We start from the raw sequence: 23600 nt of genomic DNA, 5'->3' as shown, positions 1-23600 counted from the left end.
CTGGGGCCCATCTTTTAAAGGGGCCCAAATTATGATATATATATATATATATAATTTAAATTGTTATATTTAGAAGCTAGTACAAGTAATATTCTTTCGGTTATTCAATTATTATAAAAAGCTTGATGACATTTGTATATTTTAAGGGCCTTTTTCTACTCTCGCTCATGACCCAAAATAGGTTTGGAACGGTCCTGTTAGTCCCTATCATTAAATGTATAGGCATAGTCTTTTTAAGAGTGACGTAGACCAAACGAACAACAAAAACATAAATTAAAGATGGTCCCACTTAAACAAAAGAATCAGAAACCAAACGGACAAATTGTCCGAACCTTGATCGCCATTTGTATAATTTACCCAATAGCAAATAAAATTATAAAAGGTTATGTCAACGAGGCACGTGCCTGTCATGTGCATGTGTCTCTCAGTTCGAACAAAGCCTTAAAACCACTTCTCCCCTGCGATTTGGTCTCTGAAGCTCGATTTCGTGAATGAAATCATTGATATGGCGAACCTGAATCCATCGCTCTTACTCTTCCTATCTCTAAACTTGCTCCATTTGTTTCATACGGTCTTTGCCAGAGGCGGTGAACGTGATTCAGGTCAACCCCTTTTTCGATTTTAATTTCTCGTTCTTTTTCAATCATATACTTGTTTGGCTGCTGAATGAAACTATTCTTTTGTTGTTTGGTTCGCGTTGTAACTATTTCTTGCTTCATTTTTATTGATCATAAAAAGATATGAATGGAAATTGTTACTCCACTTTTGATTTTAAAAATTGAAATATCTTTTACTTTCGTATTCGAATTTTCCACTGATTTTTCTACTTTGGCGACATAGATTTCCCTAAATTTATCTTTTCGATTATTGTTCTTTGTCGATTTGATGCTTATAAGATTCTATGAGTTTTGGAGTTAAAAGAATCAAATACGGGCTCTAAATTTAGTTGGATATATATTATTTCATAATGATGGGACTTGTAATTTGAAGCTATTATGTACGAGATAATGTAGAGAAAAAAAGATGATAGTGAGCCATGAAGGTCTTGGCTGTAAACATTTGAAAATGATGGTTTATTCATAGCAAAATTGGATTGATATTTAGGGCTTGTATTTAGTTGTTTAGGAGGGTTGAATATCACTATCTAATTTTAGTTGGATATATAATGGTACATCATGAATAACACATCTTGGGCATTTTTCATTTAACTCCCATGGTTTGACCTCACACCTTAGAATTTTAAGTGTCACAAAGTACCAATTACCAAGTATTTATCTAATCATCCTAGTTTTCACTATGAACCCTATTTTTGTCCCATGTAATTATCATGTGTTTTGAGGTTTCATATATTTAACTTCACATGCAACATGCTTTAACTTCTAATACAAATACATTACAACAAATGAATAAAGGTCATGGTTTCCACTCGACTCTTTACTCATAATAACATGCATCAAATCTTGTGCTCAAACACATTTTAAATGAGATTTGGGACCACAATCCACACATAATCTGTTATTCAACATGTGGGGTGATGATTTCTGCATCTACTTTCTCTTTCTTTTCTATATGCATCAAACTAACAAGCTTTAATCTAATAACAAACATCTAACAGCAAGATACTGATATTACCTCAAATTAGCTTAATTTTTCTTGAAATTGACTTTATTATCTTTCCACCTTATCTTAGCTGATTTATGTTCAACAGGTTTTGTGGATATAACATATGCTGCTTCAGGAAGGCATTTGTCCGAAGAAACTCACTTTCAGAAACTGTATTATAACTTATCAATTCAGATTAAAATTTAAATTACTTATACTCCAATAGTTTGATTCACTTTTGGCATTTTCTGAATATCTGCAATGCAGTAATAAGTTGGCTCATGGATATATGACTAATTCTGATCTTGAGAAGGCTATCAAGGCATTCCATGGTAGATGTGGTCGCATTTCCAGGATATACAGGTGACTTATTCTATTGATACATTGATTATTAAATCCCCTCATGAATGTCATTTATGTTCAAATAAACATATAATCTTGTTTAACTTTAAATGATGTTTGTGTCATTAACTGACTCGTTTTTGATTCTCTCTTTGAGGGTCTTTAATCCTACACCAGTATTGGGAAAAGTGTCTTGGGAGTTCCACTGGTAACATATTGACTCACACCTCATCATTCTTTTTGTTATTCTTCTTATAATTCCCAAAATTATATATCCTCATACATACTTTCTTCCTGTATATCTAATGCAGTGGGTGATGGAAATTTCTAATAATCCTGGGAGGGAAGAGGCTAAACCTGCTTTCAAGGTGATATTGTGTCCAGAAATGCATCACTTTTTTTTTTTTTTTTTTTTTTTTTTTTTTTTTTTTTGAAATTGATTGGTTGATATGAGTTGCAGTTTATTGGGAATGTGCATGGAGATGAACCTGTAGGGCGTGAACTTCTCTTACTTTTATCAAATTGGCTGTGTGACAATTATATGAAGGATCCATTGGTAACCTTTTCTTCTCTGAAATATTAATGCCTTTCCATATGATTATATTGTTCAAATTTGTGATATATAAAACTTTACATGTGAATAGATAACTGACATTGATATTTATATGTTTTTTATTCCTGAGTTTGACTTGCATTGACCTGGGATTGACTTGTGAATGCAGGCGACACTGATTGTGGATAATGTCCACCTTCACATCCTTCCAACAATGAATCCTGATGGGTTTTCATTAAGAAAACGTGGTAATGCAAACAACATTGATCTCAATCGTGATTTTCCAGACCAGGTAATAATTGCATAATCTGTTTGTATTATTATAAATGTTATAGTATGTTAATTTTTCTAGCATTTAACTCCTTTCTTATTTAATTGATGTAACTGATTGTTAAAAGCAAAATGGTTTGATGTCATGTGGTGTAGTTTTTTCCAATGAATGATGATTTAAACGAAAGACAACCAGAGACAAAAGCGATTATGAGATGGTTAAAAGAGATACATTTCACAGCCTCTGCTAGTCTTCATGGGGTAATCAATCTGAAACTTGTCTTCATTTCTTTGCAAATTTATTTATTTTTATTGCTTTTCTGTGAATGAACATAGAGCACATATCCTTCAAAGTGTAAAATTTCTTATTTCTCAGGGAGCCCTTGTTGCAAATTATCCATGGGATGGGACCGATGATAGAAGGTAAGTTCTAAATCAATTTTTTTTTTTTTTTTTTTTTTTTTTTTTTTTTTAACTTTTTAGATGAAAATGCTCACTTTCTAGTAAACATCTTTCTATGAAGCACTTATGATCGTTTGCATTTTAAGAGTTGAAGGTTTAGTTAAATGCTTCAATAAATTAATATGAACCTTGAGGTTGAAAGATGTTATTGTAGTATGTTGAGATTGGTTTTTTTTGTATTTCAGCAAAAGTTACTATGCATGTCCTGATGATGAAACTTTCAAATACATGGCAAAGTTGTACAGTGGCTCTCACTTTAACATGTCTCAAAGCAGCGAATTTGAAGAAGGAATAACAAATGGGGCTCAATGGTATTATTTTATTTAAAATTGTAAAATGTACTTGAATTGGATTTTCTGATGTGAAATTTGCAAAACTAATATGAATGATTGTGATTGGTGCAGGTATCCCATATATGGTGGCATGCAAGACTGGAACTACATATTTGCTGACTGTTTTGAACTGACTTTGGAGATCAGTGACAACAAATGGCCTCCTGCTAACGAGGTCAGCTTCATCCAAGACCAATGCAATTTGTTTTGATGCAATTCCAACACACAGTTTGAATTTTCAACAGTGATATATGGTTACTGTTTTTTTTTAGTTTTTAGCTATATAACCTTGACTTCCTTTTTGGAGTTTACTTACATTTTCATTTCCTTGACATTATTCAGCTTCGCATGATATGGCAACATAACAAAAGGAGTATGCTTCATCTTGTTGCAAGCATTGTCAAGGTAATTGTCAAACTTTTTTATATCTAGAAAATTATTGTTAATTGTTTTTATCAAATTTTAGGTGTACATTTGGCAGTTAATGAATTTTTTTTTTCACATGCATTTATTTTACTATTGTGAGTGTAGTCAGGAGTACATGGAAGGATTTTTTCATCAGATTGTGGAGAGCCTTTGCCTGCATCTGTTGCAATAAAGGATATAAATTACACAGTATGTATTACTTTAATATTTCCACAAAAAGAAAAAGATATAATATTTCTAATTTCTAATTTCTAATAATAATATAATGAATGATGTACAGGTTAAAGCAAGTGAAAGATTAGCTGATTATCACCGTTTATTGGCCCCTGGACACCAATATGAAGGTACAACTCAACCCACACACTTTGATCATTTTGTCAATTTACCCAACAACTGAAATCTGTGGAATGCAGTTATAGCAACAATGGCTGGTTACAAAACACGAAGAACAATCATCACAATGAAGGAAGAAGCAGTGACACTGGATTTCATACTCGAGCCAGACACCCATTTTTTACCAAATCAGTGTAGTAGTAAAAGTAAAAGTAAAAGTAAAAGCAGTCTGAACATTTTGGAGCTTTTACCAAAATCCCAGCTGGAGGTATCTCTAACTTTAGTTGTAGTTTTGGGCTTTCTGTTTTTCCTGATGAAAAGAAAAGCCATCATTAACCATTTCAAACTGCGAAAATCCCAACAACAAAGACGAGTCTCTGCAGTATAAGTATAAGAAGATCCCACAACTTCAAGTGTGTGTGTGTGTGTGTGTGTATTTAATTCCTATCCAACTATAATGATGCACATGAGCACATCTCTTGTTAGATGGACCATCAACGTTTAGGTGTACATGTATAAGTGTTGTAAACAATAGTATTATTTTTACACATCACCCAATCATACCAAAATCAAAGATATTTAGTTCCGGAATTCAACTTTTAAGTTGATAAGCTTTAACTGAGGCTGCTGTAGGAAAATAAAAATTAATTTTTATTTATTTTGTATGCTGTATTTGGTAATTGGTAATATGAGGTGAGATAAACAGATTTGGGTTTAGTTTTTATGACCCGCAAACATGCATCCACCAACCCGTTTATTATACGGGTCGTGTTCGGGTTTGCAAATAATTTCACGGGTTGATCCAGGAACTTGCTAATTTTATCCGATTAAAAAAATAAAAAGTATATTTATTAAAAAGAGAAAGTAAACATTGATAAGTAAATATGTGATATTTATACTTTTTTCTTGTGATTCATAAACCTAAATTTGACTTACGAATCCGTGAATTCGTATAATTAAACGGGTTATGCAGGCTGACTTGTTTATGGCTAATTCGGGTTAAGGTTGATGAATACGACACAAATATTTATATAAGTCGTTTCCAGGTTGAGTTTTTATAACTCACCAAGGCACCAACCGATATGATTGCTACCTCTCTTGTTAATTGGTAACAAACATTTTGAGTTTGAATCAAATTATGACTAACAGAAATATATGATATAGTTCTAAAAAGGAGTCCTTAATATCATCGTTAAAAACAAACCCTCTCCCTCCAAACCTTGCAATACTGGGGGAGCCGCAAAAACAAACCCTCTCCCTCCAAACCTTGCAATACTGGGGGAGCCGCAATGGGCAACGGGAAACCCATTTTTATGTAATAACATGTATTTTTTGAAATGATACTTTTTTGAATAAATTATATAAGATTAATAGTAAAATGTGTACAAAATGGTTAAATGTATAATGTGTACATAATAAATAATTAGCAGCCACATGACATGCCACGTGGTTTGTAGGGATGTCAAAAATTTCTGTGGGACCCTGATTCCGTATGGGATTAATTTTTTTAAAAGTTTGGGGGCAGGGATGGGGGCGGGGGCGGAAGTGGGATTAAACCCTGTTTTATTTTCGGGACCGGGGGCGGGAGTGGGTATTTCCGTCCTGTACTCCCGCGGGGGCCCCGTTTTATATTTATATAAAAAAATATATATTTAATATAAAAAATATATAGACAATATATGATCTAATTTTAGGTTTTCTTGACTTTCTTCCACTTCATATCATACGACGATACGATAGTGAATTGGTCATATATTTTTAGACATGTCATACTTTTTTTTTTGTAATGTTGAATTTGTCGTATTTTATATTTGTAAGTTTGTTCGATTTGTCTTTTTGTAATGTTGGATTTTTAATTTTTTAGTTGTAAAAAAAAACTAAATTTTAAGCTTTTAAAGTTATGAAAAATAGTTTTTTAGCCCAAAATATAACAAATATTTTTGTCAAAAAAATCAATTTTAAGCCTATAAAACACGGAAACGGGGGTGGGGGGCGGGATCGGGGGTAATGAATGTATTCGGAGGCGGGATCAGGGGCTATGTAAACAGGGGATTCGGGGGCGGTGACAATAATTGATTTTGAGGGCGGGAGCGGGGGCAACTATTTCCGCTCCCGTTTGGTCCCGTTGACATCCCTAGTAATTGATGACCTACTATTATCAGTAACGTAATGATATTTTTTTAAAGCAAAATGTGAAGCTTAAAGGTTATACGTGTATAAACACTATAGTTAGTTGACCATATGTGTACACAAAAAAATTCAGTTGTATTTTTTTTTATAATTCTAATACTTTCTTATATTTATAAGTCATTTTCCCTTATAAAAGTGACAAAGACATAAAATATTACTCTCTCCGTCCCATATTAATAGTCCATGTTTCTTTTTTGGTTTGTCCTAAAATAATAGCTTATTTTTAAAAATAAATATCATTTTTACCAAAATACCATTCATTATTAGTTAACCTACCACAAAATTAAATGCAACAAAATGATGGAATTAAATGCAACAAAAGTGTATAATTGACATTTTATTTAATAAAATTAGTGGTAATTAATATTTTCTTAATATATGTCTGTACACAATAATTTTTAGACGGAAAAATATATAGTAAAGTAGTTTGATTGTTCATCTTAATTATTAGGGTTAGAGAAGTCAAACAAACGCCACAATAAATGAGTTATCTTCATTACGTCGGCGTACGTGTGTTAGGTTTCATGTCTTTATCATATTTAGTGTCTTGAACTTTGTTTTTTTGGTTTGTTGTTTGTAGTCAATAAGAAAATTTTGGTTGGTTGTTGAAAAAAAAAAATCAATGCATCATTCTATATGGACTCGTTTATTTGTCACCTAAATTTGGCAACCGGTAAACAAATTATTAAAGGAGTTTTTACAAAGCTTATAAATTTACTAGCTCTTGTTACGAGCTTTTACTATATTTTGGTGGTTTCATAGATTTTCAAACAATTGTTAAATAGTCATCTTATATGAAAAAAACAATAAAATGATATAAATACAAATTAATGGATCCCGTTGATAAAAAAACTCACATTGGAAATGTTTTTGAGCTTATTTAGATTTATGAGTTTGGTGTTTAGGTGTTACGGAATTTCTTAACGATTCTCAAACTTCAATTCCAACGGCTATAAAGCGGTAACATTTTTAATATATATATATATATATATATATATATATATATATATATATATATATATATATATATATATATATATATATATATATATATATATATATATATATATATGCTTAGGTTATTTTGTTTAAAATAATTATTGTGTTATTGTATGCATAAATGTGGGCCAACCAAATTTACTTATTTAAAGAAAGTGATTAATATATATTATTGAATTAAATATAATTGAAAAAATCATCATAATTAATTACAAGGGTAATTTAGTCAATTAATATAGATTTAATAAAGGAAAATTGCATTTTTTAAGGGATCATAGATTTTATTAATTTTAAAAATCCGATTTTACGAATTATAAATCTTTTAATTCGGACATTCTGACAGAATATGTTTATGAGTATATTCAAAAATAAAAATATTCTTGAAGCATAAATAATAAAAAGAAAAAACATCATAAATGGTCCGTGTGGTTACCCAAAATCTGAAGTTTAGTCCCTGTGGTTTAAAAACCTCATAGATGGTCCCTGTGTTTTCAAAACTTTTGATGATTGGTCCTTATTGCTAACTCCGTTAACTTTTGTCCGCTAATTGAGGGGCATTTTCGTCATTTCACTACCACAAGGACCATTTATGATGTTTTCTCTTATTTTTTTTAAAAAGAAAAAATTAAATATAATTATTTAATGTATAATCTCTCTCTCTCTCTCTCTCTCTCTCTCTCTCTCTCTCGTTGCGTTTTAAGCTGTCGTTTTTCATTCCTATGAGGAAAATCGATTGCTTGCTAATAATCAGAATCGAAAACCGAATGGTTCCTGATATGCTTGCTGAAAATCGAATTGCTACTGAAAATCGTTGCATTCAGTTCATAAACCAATCACTAACATCGATGTTTCTAGATTATGTAATTCGATGTTTCTCTTTCTCCAAATCCCAACAAGAACAATAACGTCAATATATTTCTTGCTTTCATCCACATATGTGTTTCCTCCACTTGTTGAATTGAGTATTTGAAGACAGAGATGGGTCTATATACCTTCAGTTGATTCAAAATCCCTGAGATTAGGGTTGAAGAGTCGAGACCCTCGAGGGTATGATAGCACTAAATGGCATCACTTCACTTGCTTTTTTTCTTTGGATTCCATTTCGGCTTCTTCGGTCGAGACGTTCGAAGGGTTTTCTGATTTGAAGGTAAACCTTAAATTGATTCCCTTCCTTTGTTTGGCTTTCTATTACTCCTCCAATTTTTATGATGTATAAAACGAAGAGCATTCCTGTTTACTCCCCCAATCGATCATAAAGTTCAGATGAAGAAAAAACCCAAATTGTATCTCGATACTCAGATGAAGAAATAACCCAGCTTGTATATATGTCAGTCGGCACGTCCAATTCTAGATTTTGCCATCGATTCTAGGCCTTTCAGATTTAGAGTTCATCAAGTTTAAGCCTTCTTGCTTTAGGGTTCATCGAGTTTGCTTTAGGGTTCATCAAGCAATTAGATGGGTGATTCCTAAAACAACGGTAACACCTCCTCCTCTCTATTCCATCGTCGGCAACAACTTTAACAAGAAATCTTCCTCCATCTAATATCTATTACTTCTGGATCTACACAGTGAACTCGCCGGAGAAGCATTGCTCTTCTGGAAAAGCGACTCCCAATTCCGACTCTCCTATCCCAGCCGATTCCGGAGAAGCATTTCATTTGCTTCCATTTAAAGGAGACCAGAGACGATTTTTGGGGGTTTATTGAGATTCTTTTGGTTTTGAGTAACCATTTTGTGAACCAAAGGGATAGAAGGAAGAGAGATTTGGAGGATGAATCGGAAGCCTCCTTATGGATCTATGAGTTTATGTGTGTGGAGAGAGAGAGATAGATATATTTTATATATTAAATAATTATATTTAGTTTTTTCTTTTTTTAAAAAAATAACTGAAAAGAACATAAATGGTCCCTGTGGTGTGAAATGACGAAAATGCCCCTCCGTTAACGGACAAAAGTTAACGGAGTTAGCAATAAGGACCAATCGTCAAAAGTTTTGAAAACACAGGGACCATCTATGAGGTTTTTAAACCACGGGGACTAAACTTCAGATTTTGGGTAACCACAGGGACCATTAATGATGTTTTTTCTAATAAAAATATTCTTGAACCTATTTCTTGATGATGACTTTAAAAACTTCTTGAAGAATAACAACTTCTTGTAGAATACCAAAATCTTGAACAATCAGTTAAAAAATAAAAACAAAAAATACATTATTTCTTATAGAATACGGGTAACAATTGTTAAGAATTACATTTATTGTTAAATAATAAAACTAAAAAACAAACAAAACGGGGAAGAAAACATCAAAATCTAACAACGACTAATACATTCTAAAAGAATAATGTGGTCCGTTCTTCAAGCATCAACTTCTGTGATTCTAACAGACTTGGAATTCGTCATTCCATTCCAACAGAATTGGAATCGCAATCCTTCGGGTGGCTACTGAGCCTTTCTTTGGTGGCCTAACAATCCTTCGGGTTGCAATCACAACAAGATTTTGCAACCAAAAATGAAATTTTTAAATGATTATATGAGTTTGGTTTTCAAGAAAGACAAAAGGGGTGTTGTAAATATGAAATACCTTTCCACTGAACTTCTTTTCGAGTTCTCTAACAAGCTTAGTGTGGAACTTGCGGAATGGTTTCCTTAATCTGTATGGGACGTGAATCAAACAGGTTTTCAGCCTTCAGCATCCCAACTATAAAACCACTTAGAACAGAGCAGGAAAGCAACAGAGGCAAAACCAAAATCACCAACAACAACCACTGCAAAAAAAATGCCACAACTGTAAAAGAGCATAGGGGTAAAATCGTCCAGACCCCCTAAAACACAGAAAAGCACCAGTAGAACACGTCCAAACAACAACATAGCAACATAGAAGTCCAACAAACACACACCATATCTTCGTTTCTCTTCCAGCATACAATGGCAAACCACCGTGGTGGTGGGTGTGCGCGCAAAAATACTTACAGAGAGAGAGAGATAAAGAGGAATATCTACAAAATAATCGATTGCAAGAGAAGAAAGGGGGGATTGAAGAATAAAACGGAGTAGGTTGAACCTTGTTCTACTGAACCCTTTTCTGGCATCTTCCCATCACAACCTATTATCACCGAATCCCCTGCCTTCGCACCTCACAGCCGAACAGGATCAAATCCAACAAACAATCCCCATAATCCTCTTCTGGATTTTCTGATCGACGGGTTCCAGAGAATAACCTTAGGCATGGAATCAAATAAGTCATCGCTCAAACAAAATACGCCATCACAATATCCGACAACCCTAAAATAGGCGCTTGTGCTCGCATATTGGAAATCAATGTTCGATCGAAATACCTGATGAATTGCTCGAGTTTATGTGTTCGATCGAAATACCTGATTTCCGTTTTCGATGATCGATTTGGTTAAATTGTGAAGAGCGGAGATGAAATTGAGAGGGGACCACGCGTATTTATTTAGGTATACCATGATTATAGAGATTATTTTTGGAAGTTACTAAGCAAATTACTAAATTACCCTTATTTATTTATTTAATTATTTAAATTTTTATTTAATTTTGATTGGCCCACATTTGTCCATACAATAACACAATACTTAGTTTAAACAAATGAACCTATCTCTCTCTCTCTCTCTCTCTCTATATATATATATATATATATATATATATATATATATATATATATATATATAGGGTGAGGTTCAATAGAGAACCATAATTAACCAAGGAACCAATGAACCAATCTTTTTTTCAACTTTTAGAACTTATTTTTTATCAAAAAGAAAAACTAAAAATACAGAAATTCATAACTTTTTATCATTTTTCCAATGATATCAAATTCAATTGTTTTTTTTTTAACGTCAAATTCACAATGTGAATCTTTGAAAAATCACAATGTGAATCCAGATTCACACGGTGAATCCGAAAAATATTTTTCACATTCACAATGTTAATATATGAATTTAGATTTTTTTAGATTTTTTTTTTCGATAAAAAATAAGCTGTAGAAATTGAAAAAAAGATTTGATTCCTTGAAGAACCAATAATTATGGTTCTCTATTGAACTTTTCTCTCTGTCTCTCTCTCTCTCTCTCTATATATATATATATATGTATATATATATATATATATATATATATATATATATATATATATATATATATATATATATATATGGAAATGATCAAATGAGAACACCAAAAAGGTTGGGAACGCGAGAACAATTGTGAACCAATCATTCTATAAGGGCATAAAAAGAATTTTACACTATAATTAATTATGGATAATTAATTAATTCCTAAAATCATGAGATTTAATCTAATTAATAGATTTTTTTACCCAAATATTAGGAATTTGTATAATCTATTTTTAATTAACAAAATCAATAAAATGATTTTAAAATACGTTTTTACCATAATTTAAAAAAAAACGTTTTTTTTAAGTTTATTTTTACCAACAACATCAAAAATACTGACGCGTTAATCATTTTATCCGAATATTTGTAATCATACATGAATAAAATATATTTGTAATCATATATGAACCCGGTAATAATCTTGAATGAATAGATGGATTAAGTTATATTCACAAATGAATAAAACACAAATGAATGAACACAGGTAAATATGGATTGCTTTTGAATAGAAAACATTGAATACACATTTAATCACTAATGAATACACTTCAGTCAGTAATGAATATACATCTAATCTTATGAATACATTTGAATACACATTTAATCACTAATGAATACACTTCAATCTGTAATGAATATACATCTAATCTTATGAATACATTTGAATACACATGTTCTTGCTCTTTTGTTGGACCTGCATGAAATATGGAAAACAAAGACATAGCCAAACTCTGTTCATCACCATCACCATTTGTTTCATAGAAGCATGAGATATGTGGTAGACTTCTCTTCATTCGGTTCTTCAAGAATATTACTCAAAACAAAAGCCTAATCATTTGGGCCTTTTTCTAGAATTCGATTTTTGGAGACAAACAAAAAAAAATCAGAAATAGTTACAACACAATTATTGTTCTATAGAGGTTAAATCAAAATAAAATCGAATCGGAACATCGGGAATCAGTGAAAAAGGTGCGAAGGAGGAATCCATTCCAAGCAAGTGGACTGTATGTGCAATCGGTTTAGGTTTTGAGTAGTCGGAGACAAATATACCTTCGTGTGATCTAATGGCATCGTCTATTGACCTGAGATCTCTATGGATTTCGATCGCAGAACCCATGATTGTCGTGGGTTGTCACGGCAGTTGAGGCGCCAATCACGTACCCCCCTTCATGATTTCAATTACCAATCGTGATTTTTGCAGTCATTCTTCAAGCCCTGAATCGGGATTGCAAGTCCTGGGGCTTACGAGAAATCGAGGCGGTCTCTTGGCCTTCGATGGAATTGGCGATGGTGGAAGTCAAAGGGGCAGAGAGTGTGAAGGCTCACCAGCGACGACAACAATAGGGCAACAGGAAGGGAAGAAAGGCTCGCATCGCAGGTGTGCTGTCCGATATTCAAGATGTTGTGTCCAATTGCAATCGTCTCTGGGGTTCGAAGAGGTTGAAGAGACAGAGGGAAGAGGGGAAGGAAAGGGCGTCGATTCTCCGGCGACCCTTGTGGCTTAATCGTCGTCATCAGCAGCGCACAAATGGGGGAAGGAGCAAACAACAAAAAATCGACATTTGGGGTGAAATCAGGAAGCATCATCGTTCGATGTGGATGGTTCATCTGTCGAGCAAGGGAAAAGGAAAACGGAAGTAGTTGGGATCGGCTGTGTGATGAAGGTGTCGATTGTATGCTGTATGAAATTAGGTCAACGGAATAGAGAGACAGGGAGTAATTATAGGAGTTTACAAAATTAGGGTAATGTTTATTTACCTGAATACCCTTTATAATTTTCTTTAATTTGAAATTTCAATTTTAAATGTATTAATAATTAGAAAAATAACAATTAATTATAGCCACACATCTTAAAAATTAGATGGTCCAGATCTGTTCTCGCGTTCTCAACCTTTTAGGTGTTCTCATTCGATCCTACTCCTATATATATATATATATATATATATATATATATATATATATATATATATATAAGGCTTAGGGAATATGTATGGGTGTGCAAAAAAACCGCAAAACCGAAAAACCGAGCCGATCCGGCCAATCCGAAACCGAAAAAACCGACTATCTACGGGTAGGTTTCGGTTTGTATAATTCGATACCCGCGGATACCCGAACCGAACCGTCATATATATATATATATATATATATATATATATATATATATATATATATATATATATATATATATATATATATATAATAAGAATATTGTTCCATGTTCCACATCCATCAACAATCAGCATTGTTTTTTAATTGATCTACAGGCATACCGCATACAGTTCAATGACCAAAAAAAACCGAATCTATAGTTCGGAACTTTCTTCATGGTTAATTTTATTATTATAAGTTATTATATAAATTATAATGTATAATTTAAACATCAACAACTTTTCTTACTTTTGTGATGACTTGTAAATTGTATTTTGATTAATGGTATCAATTTTTTATATTTAGCGGGTACCCGTGAACCGAACCGTGGTCACCCGCCTTCACACGGTTCGGTTCGGTTCAGTTTTTTGTATAATTCGGTTCGGTTTTTTGTATAATTCGGTTCGGTTTCGGTTAGTGCACGTCAGGTACCCGCCCCGTTGTCACGGTTCATAACCGAACCGTCCCGTGAACACCCTTAGGAACATGTGACTGTTATGTACCTAAGCTTATATATAGAACCCCCCAAACTATATAGTTTTGATCAAGTATATCTAAACTAATCATGATATCTCGTTTACTGTTCTTCTTTAATCATGTGACTTGCTAAACCCATCGAATTTATGTTTTTTTTCTTCATTGTGTCTTAAAAACTTAAAGCATTAAAAGTCATGACCATTTACTCAACCTTACTAAATTTTAAATAAAAACAAATACACTAAAAGATAAAAGAAGAACATCCAATAACTCAATCAAGGTTTTCACAAATCATTGGATATAGTTTTTCAATTGAAGGAAAAAAACATTTGAGTTATATTCGTTAAAAATATATTTGTTTTTACTTTCCCTATAAACTTCAATTATTTTTCTTGCAATAAAAAGATATATAATTGATCTTTTTCCTTCCATAATTTAACTCAATTCAATGGTAATATATTAAAACAAAATTAAGAGAAAATGAAATTTGTTTTGTTTTGTTTAAAACTATGCCGTTTAAAAGGTTCTATACCTAAGTTTAGGTACATAACATCCAAATATTCACTTCCCCCCCCCCCCTGCTGGATTAGTGTCTAAGCCCGTAACCATATTTGTCAAGTACTTGACCCGATTGTGCATGGTCCTTTTGGGTTGCCTTCACCAAAGCAACTTGACTGGAGAAATAATAGAGAAAGAGGTTATTATGATTTATTAATATGTTATAAGAATAATATATTAAAGGAGAAATCATATTTGTTTAATTAATATTGGTCAATAATTACTTAGGAATTAATTTTGTGATCAAGTGTAATTAATTAAACTAGAGGGGCTGAATTGTAATTATGTGATAGTTACAAAATAGGGTAATGATTATCCTTGATATGGGTTGGACGAATTTAAGGGATAAGATATCCTTGAAATCGTCCAAAGGATAAAGGATAAGGGATTTCAAGGCTTATCTTATGATTGCTTGGTGGGCAAGCAACTAGATAAGGATAAGGACTGAAACCTTAATCTCTACACCTATATAAAGACCCCTAAGGCTCATGAATTCGTCCATGCCTTCCCAAGGGGTCCTAGGGACGAAATTCTATACCTCTTCCCTCTCTCTATTACCTCTCCATTTGCTCTTGGTGTTTGTGAGCCATTAGAGGTAATACACTTGTGGTACTTGTTTTCAAAGACAAGAAGATTCAAGATTTAAGTTGTTATTACAATATAACAACAAGAGGTATGTATTTCATCTTTCCTTGTGGTTTTCGAAATTCCTAGAAATCTTTTAGGGTTCTTCAAGTGTTCATAATGTTGTGTATCTAATAGTGAAAACATAGATCCAATTCTAGGGTTGCATGCACACATAGGATTGTTTGTATAATACCCATCAGTGGTATCAGAGCCTTTGGTTAACTTGTTTTCAATTAGTATTATTCAATTGTATGAACTTGACATATTAGGGTTTATTGCCAATAAACCCTAGAAGGCTAGGATTTTCGAGATTAGGGTTTGCAAACCCTAATTTGCAAAAGTTTGAATAAGATTTTCAAACCCTTTCCTTAAACCTTTAAATTTCGAAATCTAGGGTTTGTCTTAATCCCTTGATTTTCGAAATTGGCCTCCTCCCCAAGATAAGATCCTAAATTTTAGGGATTTGGATTATCCCATATCTTGTAATTATCCTTTAATTGTTATATATGGTAATTAAAGATTTTGAATTATCCTATCCCATGATTTTCGAATTTTAGAGGGATTAAAAGGATTAGGATAAATTAATTGTTTAATTGGTAATTATCCTTCATGATTTAGATAATCCCTTATGATTTAATAATTTAAATTAATAGTTTAATTCAAGATAATTATTAAATCAAGAGTTTTAATATTTAAAATTTTAATTTAAATAGTATTAAATTTCGAAAATTTTAAAGTGAAATTAAAACCTAATTGTTTTGAAAAGTTTCAAAACTTGCCCTCAAGTTTTGGAATTTAAATTGTTTGATTAAAAGGTTTAATTTTGAAAAAGTCTAAATTCTAAAACCCTAATTTTGAAAAGTTCATATTACACCCTTATGGTTTTATTAAATTAGTTAAGTGTATAACTAAAAGAGAGTTAATAAATCCATAATGATATGGTTTATATTTAATTAAATTAAAAGTGTAATTTATAAAATTAAACCACCTAGTATTTTAAAAGTGTAAAATACACCCTTATACTATATATATAACATTGAAAGTCTAATATTATATATGTATAACTAAAATGCTAGTCTTACCGTTAGTAGGCCTCATTCACAAAGCCGATCTATAAGGGGGGTATAAGGTTATGGCCTATAAAATGGCCGTTTAATGGGTGTCCACTCTCACCCACCGCTTACTTGATTGGTGGAGGGTCGTTAGCCGAACGGGTAGGATAGGGCAAACCCTTTCCATTAAAAGTATAATGAAGTATAAAGTAACTAAATGTTTTTACAAAATTCCCAATCTTAGTTACTTTAGGCAAAAGTGAATTGATGCAATCCCATGAAATTACACTTTGTGCCCTTGCAAAGACGTTAGTGGAGCGCGTGTGGTTAACCGGCACACTAAATGGTTCTAAGCAAAGGTAGCAAAGGATGACTCATTGTTTGTCATAGTTCGGTGGAGCGTGTGTGGTTAACCGGCACATCGAATAGGTGACTGTAACATTGGGGGCACCATGTAAGTTTGCATGGTTATTCACACCCTGTTTTGTGATCCTCGGCATCCCAGTCACAAATCGAGGGGCATATCGAGATTTAAACATGCCATTGAAAAGTTCAATGAATCTCAAAAGATCTAGGAATTTTCAATAGATTTAAAACTTAAATTTCTTTTTCGTTTTTCAAGGTGGAAATTAGTGAATCGTCATTCACTTACCTTCAAATGTTCTGCAATTTGGGTTACGGCATCCCTCTCCCAAATTGTAGAGTATTGTGTTGGGTCCTAGCCTTAATATCTCATTTGGGTGATTTATTAAGGATTCAATCAATCAACTAACTTGAATTTTTCTCCCGTTTTGTAAATGTCAAAGTATGACAACTATGGTCTTCCCAAATCCCGTGGAACAAGCTTTTCACATGAAGATGATATTCCACGATTCGATCGGAGAACAAGAGATCATGTTTCACTTCCTCCACCTCCTCCTATTATTCTCCCTAACCCACAAGTTCAAAAGATTGAAAAGTTCAAACTCACTCAAGTCCTTTTGGCAAGTAAACATGAAGAAGGAAAGTCAGTGTGTGCACACGTCCTAGAGATGAAGTCACATATTGATAGGTTAAGAATGTTGGGATATGTTGTCAACTGTGAGGAGCTGGCTGTTGACTGGGTCCTTCAGTCACTTCCTGATTCATATAGTGAGTTCGTAAGAGAGTACTATATGATGAACCACGACGTAACCCTCATCGATCTCACCTATATGCTTATTGCTGCTGAATCAGTAATGATTTGGCGCACTGAAAAAGCAAAGTTGATTGGTGAATCTGCCTTCCAGACCTCTATGGATATAGGCAATGGCAACGAGAGGCATGCCATGATCAAAAAGTTTGATCATAAGAGAAAGGCAAAGTCAGAAGTAGTTCCGATGTGCTGTGCCAAAGGAGTCCATTTGATTTTATTGCCAAGAGAAGGGACATTGGAGACGAAGCTGCCCTAACTACCTGAGAAATCTAAGAGATGGGAGAGTCAAGATGCATGGCTCTACTTCAGGTAAAATCCATTAACTAACTCTTTTAAGTTCCTATTCTAGATTCTTAATACATGATGTAATAAGATTACATTTTGATGTTTTATAGGATCGAAGAAAAGAGAGGAAGCTTAAGGGAAGAAGTGAGCTGAATCTAATCGTGAAGAAATGGATTTCGATCGCATTGCTTGAAGATTAGAATTTTGAGCTACTACTTGGAGTTAGAATAGATTGCTATGAAATATGTATTAACATAGTTTTTCAATTAAATTGCATTGTAAGGACAAATTTTTCCGCAATAAAATAAATTTTGATTTTATATTATCCTTGCAATGGCGTGTATGAAAAAATTGATGTTTGTAAGTTTCTATTATTAGCAATAATGGATTTGATTCTTAATTGTATTATTTGTGGAAAGGTCAAGAATTTACCAAATAGGGAAAGTTTCTCATCGCCCAAGTTTCAATTGGATAGAAACTTGGAATCATACAACTTGATTGCATGATGAATGAGAAATTTCATATTTGGAAATTTAGACAAATTCTTTGACAAGGTGTCAAGTGTAGGACTAGGAGATCGAGTACACAAAGTTGTGTGTTGATCAAATCCACCACAAGAGTAACAAAGATATTCGTCATGATTTACTAAGGTTAAGTAAATATGATTATACTCATAAGATTAAGTGTAATTCTGAGTTGATTGAAAGAGCTTCAATCAATAGCAGAACGAATAAGAAGAATCAAGTAAGTAGAAAGATAAAAGTTTCTCTATTCTAAGAAGAAGGGAGAGTACCTTTTATTATGTTTTATGATAGGTCTTAATGATGAAGAACCATATCTCAATTAATCCTCTAAGTGAGTCTTAGTGCAATTGTATGTCTGAGAAGAGGAATCAAGAATTGAAGAAATGGTTAAATCAAGAAGTCAATCATACTTCGTTCCAAAAACAAGTCTTAGAGTTAAGATTGTGACATTGAGTGACAAGTCTTAAGAAGGTTTATAACATTCATCAAATGTGGAAAGTTGTGATGTCTTGGATAAGACAAAGACCAACTAGGACCAATTTTGTGAAGTGTTTTGTCTTGATAAAAGCTACACTAACTCTTGAATATTTGTTTGTCGAGAAATGTTTATTGACAAGAGAATCTTATATGTCAAGGAGTCAGTGGGAGTCTTAATGGTCTTGAAAGGTTTCAAGAACAAATCAAGAATAAACCTTATCATTCATCACTAGCACACGACTTGAGGTTTACAACCTATCGTGTTGACACTAATTTTATTTCTGTGCCATTCCAATCGAGTTAATTATGCATGTGAGTTCTACGAGTTCTCAATGGATTGTATAGGGGCAAGACACCTTGTTCAATGGAAAGTACATTGAAACGAAGGGGTGAGCTGCTCAATAACTTGGAAGTAATGGTGGACCCTTGATGGCAAGAAATTAAGAAGAACAAGTTCTATCCATAAGAGTTTGGATTTGTCACTAACATTATCTTGTGATTATGGTTATGACAAATTCACATGGATAAGAACGAATACACCACAAAATCTAAGTGTCATAACGTTTCTTTCATTCATAAGAATGATTGTAAGGAAACGCTTTCACTAAGAGAGATTTTGAAGATAGCATTATGTAATTTGGGTTTCTCAAATTCAACTATGATTACGGCATTCCTCTTCATAGTTCCAATTGTGGGAAATGGCAAATGGGTCTGAACATTTTAGACTTGTTGATATGAGTCCTAGAATCGTTTAGACATATACATATGAGTTGTCCAAGGAAAAGTGTATGAGTTTGAGAAGCTTAGATAAAGTCTTATCAAAGCATCTAGTATTAGAAATATGAACTTAAGAAATTGTTTTCTAGAAGTTCAGCTAATTTCTGAATACATGTCGAAGCTAGTGGGAGCATAAGTGTTATGCTGGTAAAGAAATAATCATCATGTAAGTGGGAGCATGATTATTATGGTAAGTATTGCCAGTTAGCAATATTAATTATAGAAAACAAGAGTTATACTTTGCAAAGTTGTAAGGGTTGAAAAGTTGTTTTGCTATAATTAAGGGAGAGAATATTGTGCTTCATTTCAAATCTAAAGCTTAGATTGAGAAATTTTAATAAATTTAGTCAAAGGATACATAGTGTCTTCTTAAACTTCGATTATGATTACGGTATCCCTCTTCATAGTTCGAATTGTAAGAACGTGACACATAAAATATTATGGCAGAAGATTGATAAAGTATCGTATCTTTATGTAAGACATTATGCATCGTGTCCCATACGCTTCGGGTAAAGGATCGATTGCAATTGCTATAATATTTGACCATCCTAAAATTTTCCAAATGTCTAGCGCATTAAGAAGGGAAAAGGACAAGAATTGGTATTGACTAAGATAATTAAACAACTATCAAAGGACGACCTAAAAGTTCCCTGAGGATTGGTCGCTTGTGAGTAGTTGGAAGTATGGTATTGAATGGACCATATCGACATTATTATGAATAGATAAGATTCTATTAAGAATGAGTTGTCATATGGTAAATATGGAAATGTTTCCATATTGGGAGTTGAAAAAAATTAAGAATTTATGTCTAGATTAGAAAATTTTATGCAAAAGGATGTTCAGAAGGAATGTACTTTGAGTGAGAGACATCACATCTATAGAATTGTTCTGTAACAATTTTGATAGAGTACCTTGTGATTTCGTTGGCCGAGTCTTTGTGATTTTTGTGCCGTGACTTCACAAGAGGATCATTGCATAAAATATTAGAATTTGACATATTCTAAAAGGTGGCAAGAATTTGGTATTCTTACACTAATAAAAGGATTGGGGATTGTGAAATGAGTTGCATTTGAAAAGTTTCAATTAATCTATTTCACAAAGTATGGACCATAGGAAACCAAAGTGTGCATGCTTTGAGCATGGGACAATTGTGGTTATGATTCGAGTTATAAAGTTGATTATCTGAAACATTAAATAATGGATAATGAGTAATCGATATGGTGATAAATAAAAGGTGTTTTATTTATACTCAAAGGTTTGAGACCATATAGGATTAGTATTATTCTTGTGTTTCTCTTTGCATGTTTTGACTTCCAGAATAATTGAGTTTATTAAGAATAATCGAATTATTCAAACGGTCCGCAGTCGTTCATATGTTGGAAGTAGGTATGAATGAAGACTGTCATGAATTGGTTTGTAGATTGTCTAAAGTGTATTAGACATAGCAAAGGTTTGCTACAACGTTCATGAGTGCTTATGAATATGATTTTGAGCATTGGATTAAACCCACACTCACTTGGATCGCTTCATGGATTTTATCACGAGCGATTGGTGAGACGATAATATCTTGTATTCTTGAAACCGAGATGTGTGAGTTGTATCTTGCAAATCGGTTACACATTGATAATATGTAAACGCACCAGTAACTTGGTGTTATAAAACTTATTGTTGTGTGTGATTTGGTGAGTGAGTGCAAGCAAACATTGAGTCGAAGTTTATCCGTTCCTTTTACCCAAAGTGGGATAAAAGCGATATCTGTGGGCCCCTCGATGATTTAGTGATGACAAACGTAAATGCTCGGCCGGGCTAGGGCTAACTTGATTTGTTCAATTAGTCAGTCGTCGTAAATCGGAAATCGGGAAACAACACATAGACTGAGAGAATGATTTCAATCCATGTCTCGTGTCTATACGATATCTAGAATGGAGGAATATATGATCCCTTATCTAAAGGACAGGTTACTGATAAGATCAGAGTTCGACAGCGTCTTTGAGAGCTACGATTGCTAATCGGGTAGTACTTACTATTATAGTTACTAGACTTATCCAAGTGGGAGACTGTTGGATTAGTGTCTAAGCCTGTAACCATATTTGTCAAGTACTTGACCCGATTGTGCATGGTCCTTTTGGGTTGCCTTCACCAAAGCAACTTGACTGGAGAAATAATAGAGAAAGAGGTTATTATGATTTATTAATATGTTATAAGAATAATATATTAAAGGAGAAATCATATTTGTTTAATTAATATTGGTCAATAATTAATTAGGAATTAATTTTGTGATCAAGTGTAATTAATTAAACTAGAGGGGCTGAATTGTAATTATGTGATAGTTACAAAATAGGGTAATGATTATCCTTGATATGGGTTGGACGAATTTAAGGGATAAGATATCCTTGAAATCGTCCAAAGGATAAAGGATAAGGGATTTCAAGGCTTATCTTATGATTGCTTGGTGGGCAAGCAACTAGATAAGAATAAGGATTGAAACCTTAATCTCTACACCTATATAAAGACCCCTAAGGCTCATGAATTCGTCCATGCCTTCCCAAGGGGTCCTAGGGACGAAATTCTATACCTCTTCCCTCTCTCTATTACCTCTCCATTTGCTCTTGGTGTTTGTGAGCCATTAGAGGTACTACACTTGTGGTACTTGTTTTCAAAGACAAGAAGATTCAAGATTTAAGTTGTTATTACAATATAACAACAAGAGGTATGTATTTCATCTTTCCTTGTGGTTTTCGAAATTCCTAGAAATCTTTTAGGGTTCTTCAAGTGTTCATAATGTTGTGTATCTAATAGTGAAAACATAGATCCAATTCTAGGGTTGCATGCACACATAGGATTGTTTGTATAAAACCCATCACCCCCCCCCCCCCCACACACATATATATATATATATATATATATATATATATATATATATATATATATATATATATATATATATATTATATAAAAGCCCTTTTATTATGGGGCCTTCTACAAGAAATTCATAGGGTTCAATAAACTCCACGTAGCCTACTCCCGAAACGATGCAACATACCAAAATGTCGCTTACATCCTTCCGACATGTCGATTATAATTTCCTAATCGTCGCATCCCCTGGAACGACTTCCTTCTGCACTTCGGAATAGCCATCCATTCTCCATCTCTCCAAACACATGAACCGGTTCCTCTCCAACAAAAATCCGACCATATCTTCCATAAAACGAAAAACGATGATTGTGCGATCACCAAAAAATATGCCCGCGTAATTTTTTTACTTACTGAATCGAAGAACGACGAATCTGTGAGCTTCGCTTTACTGGTATGTTATCTACAAGAACACTAATTTGATTTAAAGTTTTTTTTACTTGTTACCGTTAATCCAATCGACATTTTTTCTTGACCCGATGAAATCTATTCGAAATTATCCCTTTTCCTCCAATCTTGGAAATGCAATTTCATGCATTGGCACATTTCTTTCTTCTTTTTGTGTTCCTCTATCTCTCTATTATAGGAAACAAATAGACGGGAAGAAGACGAAGTTTGACTCAGGTAAAAAAATATTTCACCTTTGATCTCCAATCAACAATTCCGAAGTTTATGTTATTTTGCCCTAATTTTCCCTGATTAGCCTCAGCGCTTTTATTCAGTAATTTTTTTGGAAGCGTTTCTCATTGATGAACATTCATGCTATCTTTCTGTGTTAAAGACCCTCTAACTTTAGAGGATAGATGAGGGTTTCTGAGAGACCATATCCCAGAATTCCTAAACCCATGAATTGAAGTATTATGTTCCATAGGTGTTCCAATCAAGAGATCCCTTTTATTCCATGTGTGGAACATGCAAGGAGCATAAGGAAGTTACTATTATATAATA

At 33.2% G+C, this 23600-nt stretch overlaps 1 protein-coding gene across 1 annotated transcript; it reads left to right on the top strand.

Moving 5' to 3' along the window:
• Positions 1 to 410: 410 nt before the first annotated feature.
• Positions 411 to 4911, top strand: SOL1 (carboxypeptidase D). Its single transcript, XM_079067547.1, has 15 exons — positions 411 to 602; positions 1709 to 1775; positions 1870 to 1965; positions 2122 to 2152; positions 2256 to 2312; positions 2405 to 2500; positions 2667 to 2789; positions 2924 to 3028; positions 3144 to 3190; positions 3415 to 3540; positions 3634 to 3736; positions 3904 to 3966; positions 4093 to 4176; positions 4268 to 4331; positions 4401 to 4911. Exons 1-15 carry the CDS (start codon positions 506 to 508, stop codon positions 4706 to 4708), a joined length of 1467 nt encoding a protein of 488 aa, XP_078923673.1. The 5' UTR covers positions 411 to 505; the 3' UTR covers positions 4709 to 4911.
• The last annotated feature ends 18689 nt before the right edge of the window (positions 4912 to 23600 follow it).

Source organism: Lactuca virosa, chromosome 1, assembly GCF_052849685.1.
Source record: "Lactuca virosa cultivar CGN04683 chromosome 1, Lactuca_virosa_CGN04683_v6, whole genome shotgun sequence".
Taxonomy (NCBI): domain Eukaryota; kingdom Viridiplantae; phylum Streptophyta; class Magnoliopsida; order Asterales; family Asteraceae; genus Lactuca; species Lactuca virosa.
Note: the sequence above shows the minus strand (reverse complement) of the source record. Positions and strands in the feature narration are given on the sequence as shown.

Coding starts and splice junctions, on each gene's coding strand:
- SOL1 (XM_079067547.1), top strand. CDS start 506: ATGGCGAACCTGAATCCATCGCTCTTACTCTTCCTATCTCTAAACTTG. Junction 1,776..1,869: donor GAAACTCACTTTCAGAAACT/GTATTATAACTT, acceptor TCTGCAATGCAG/TAATAAGTTGGCTCATGGAT. Junction 2,790..2,923: donor ATCGTGATTTTCCAGACCAG/GTAATAATTGCA, acceptor CATGTGGTGTAG/TTTTTTCCAATGAATGATGA.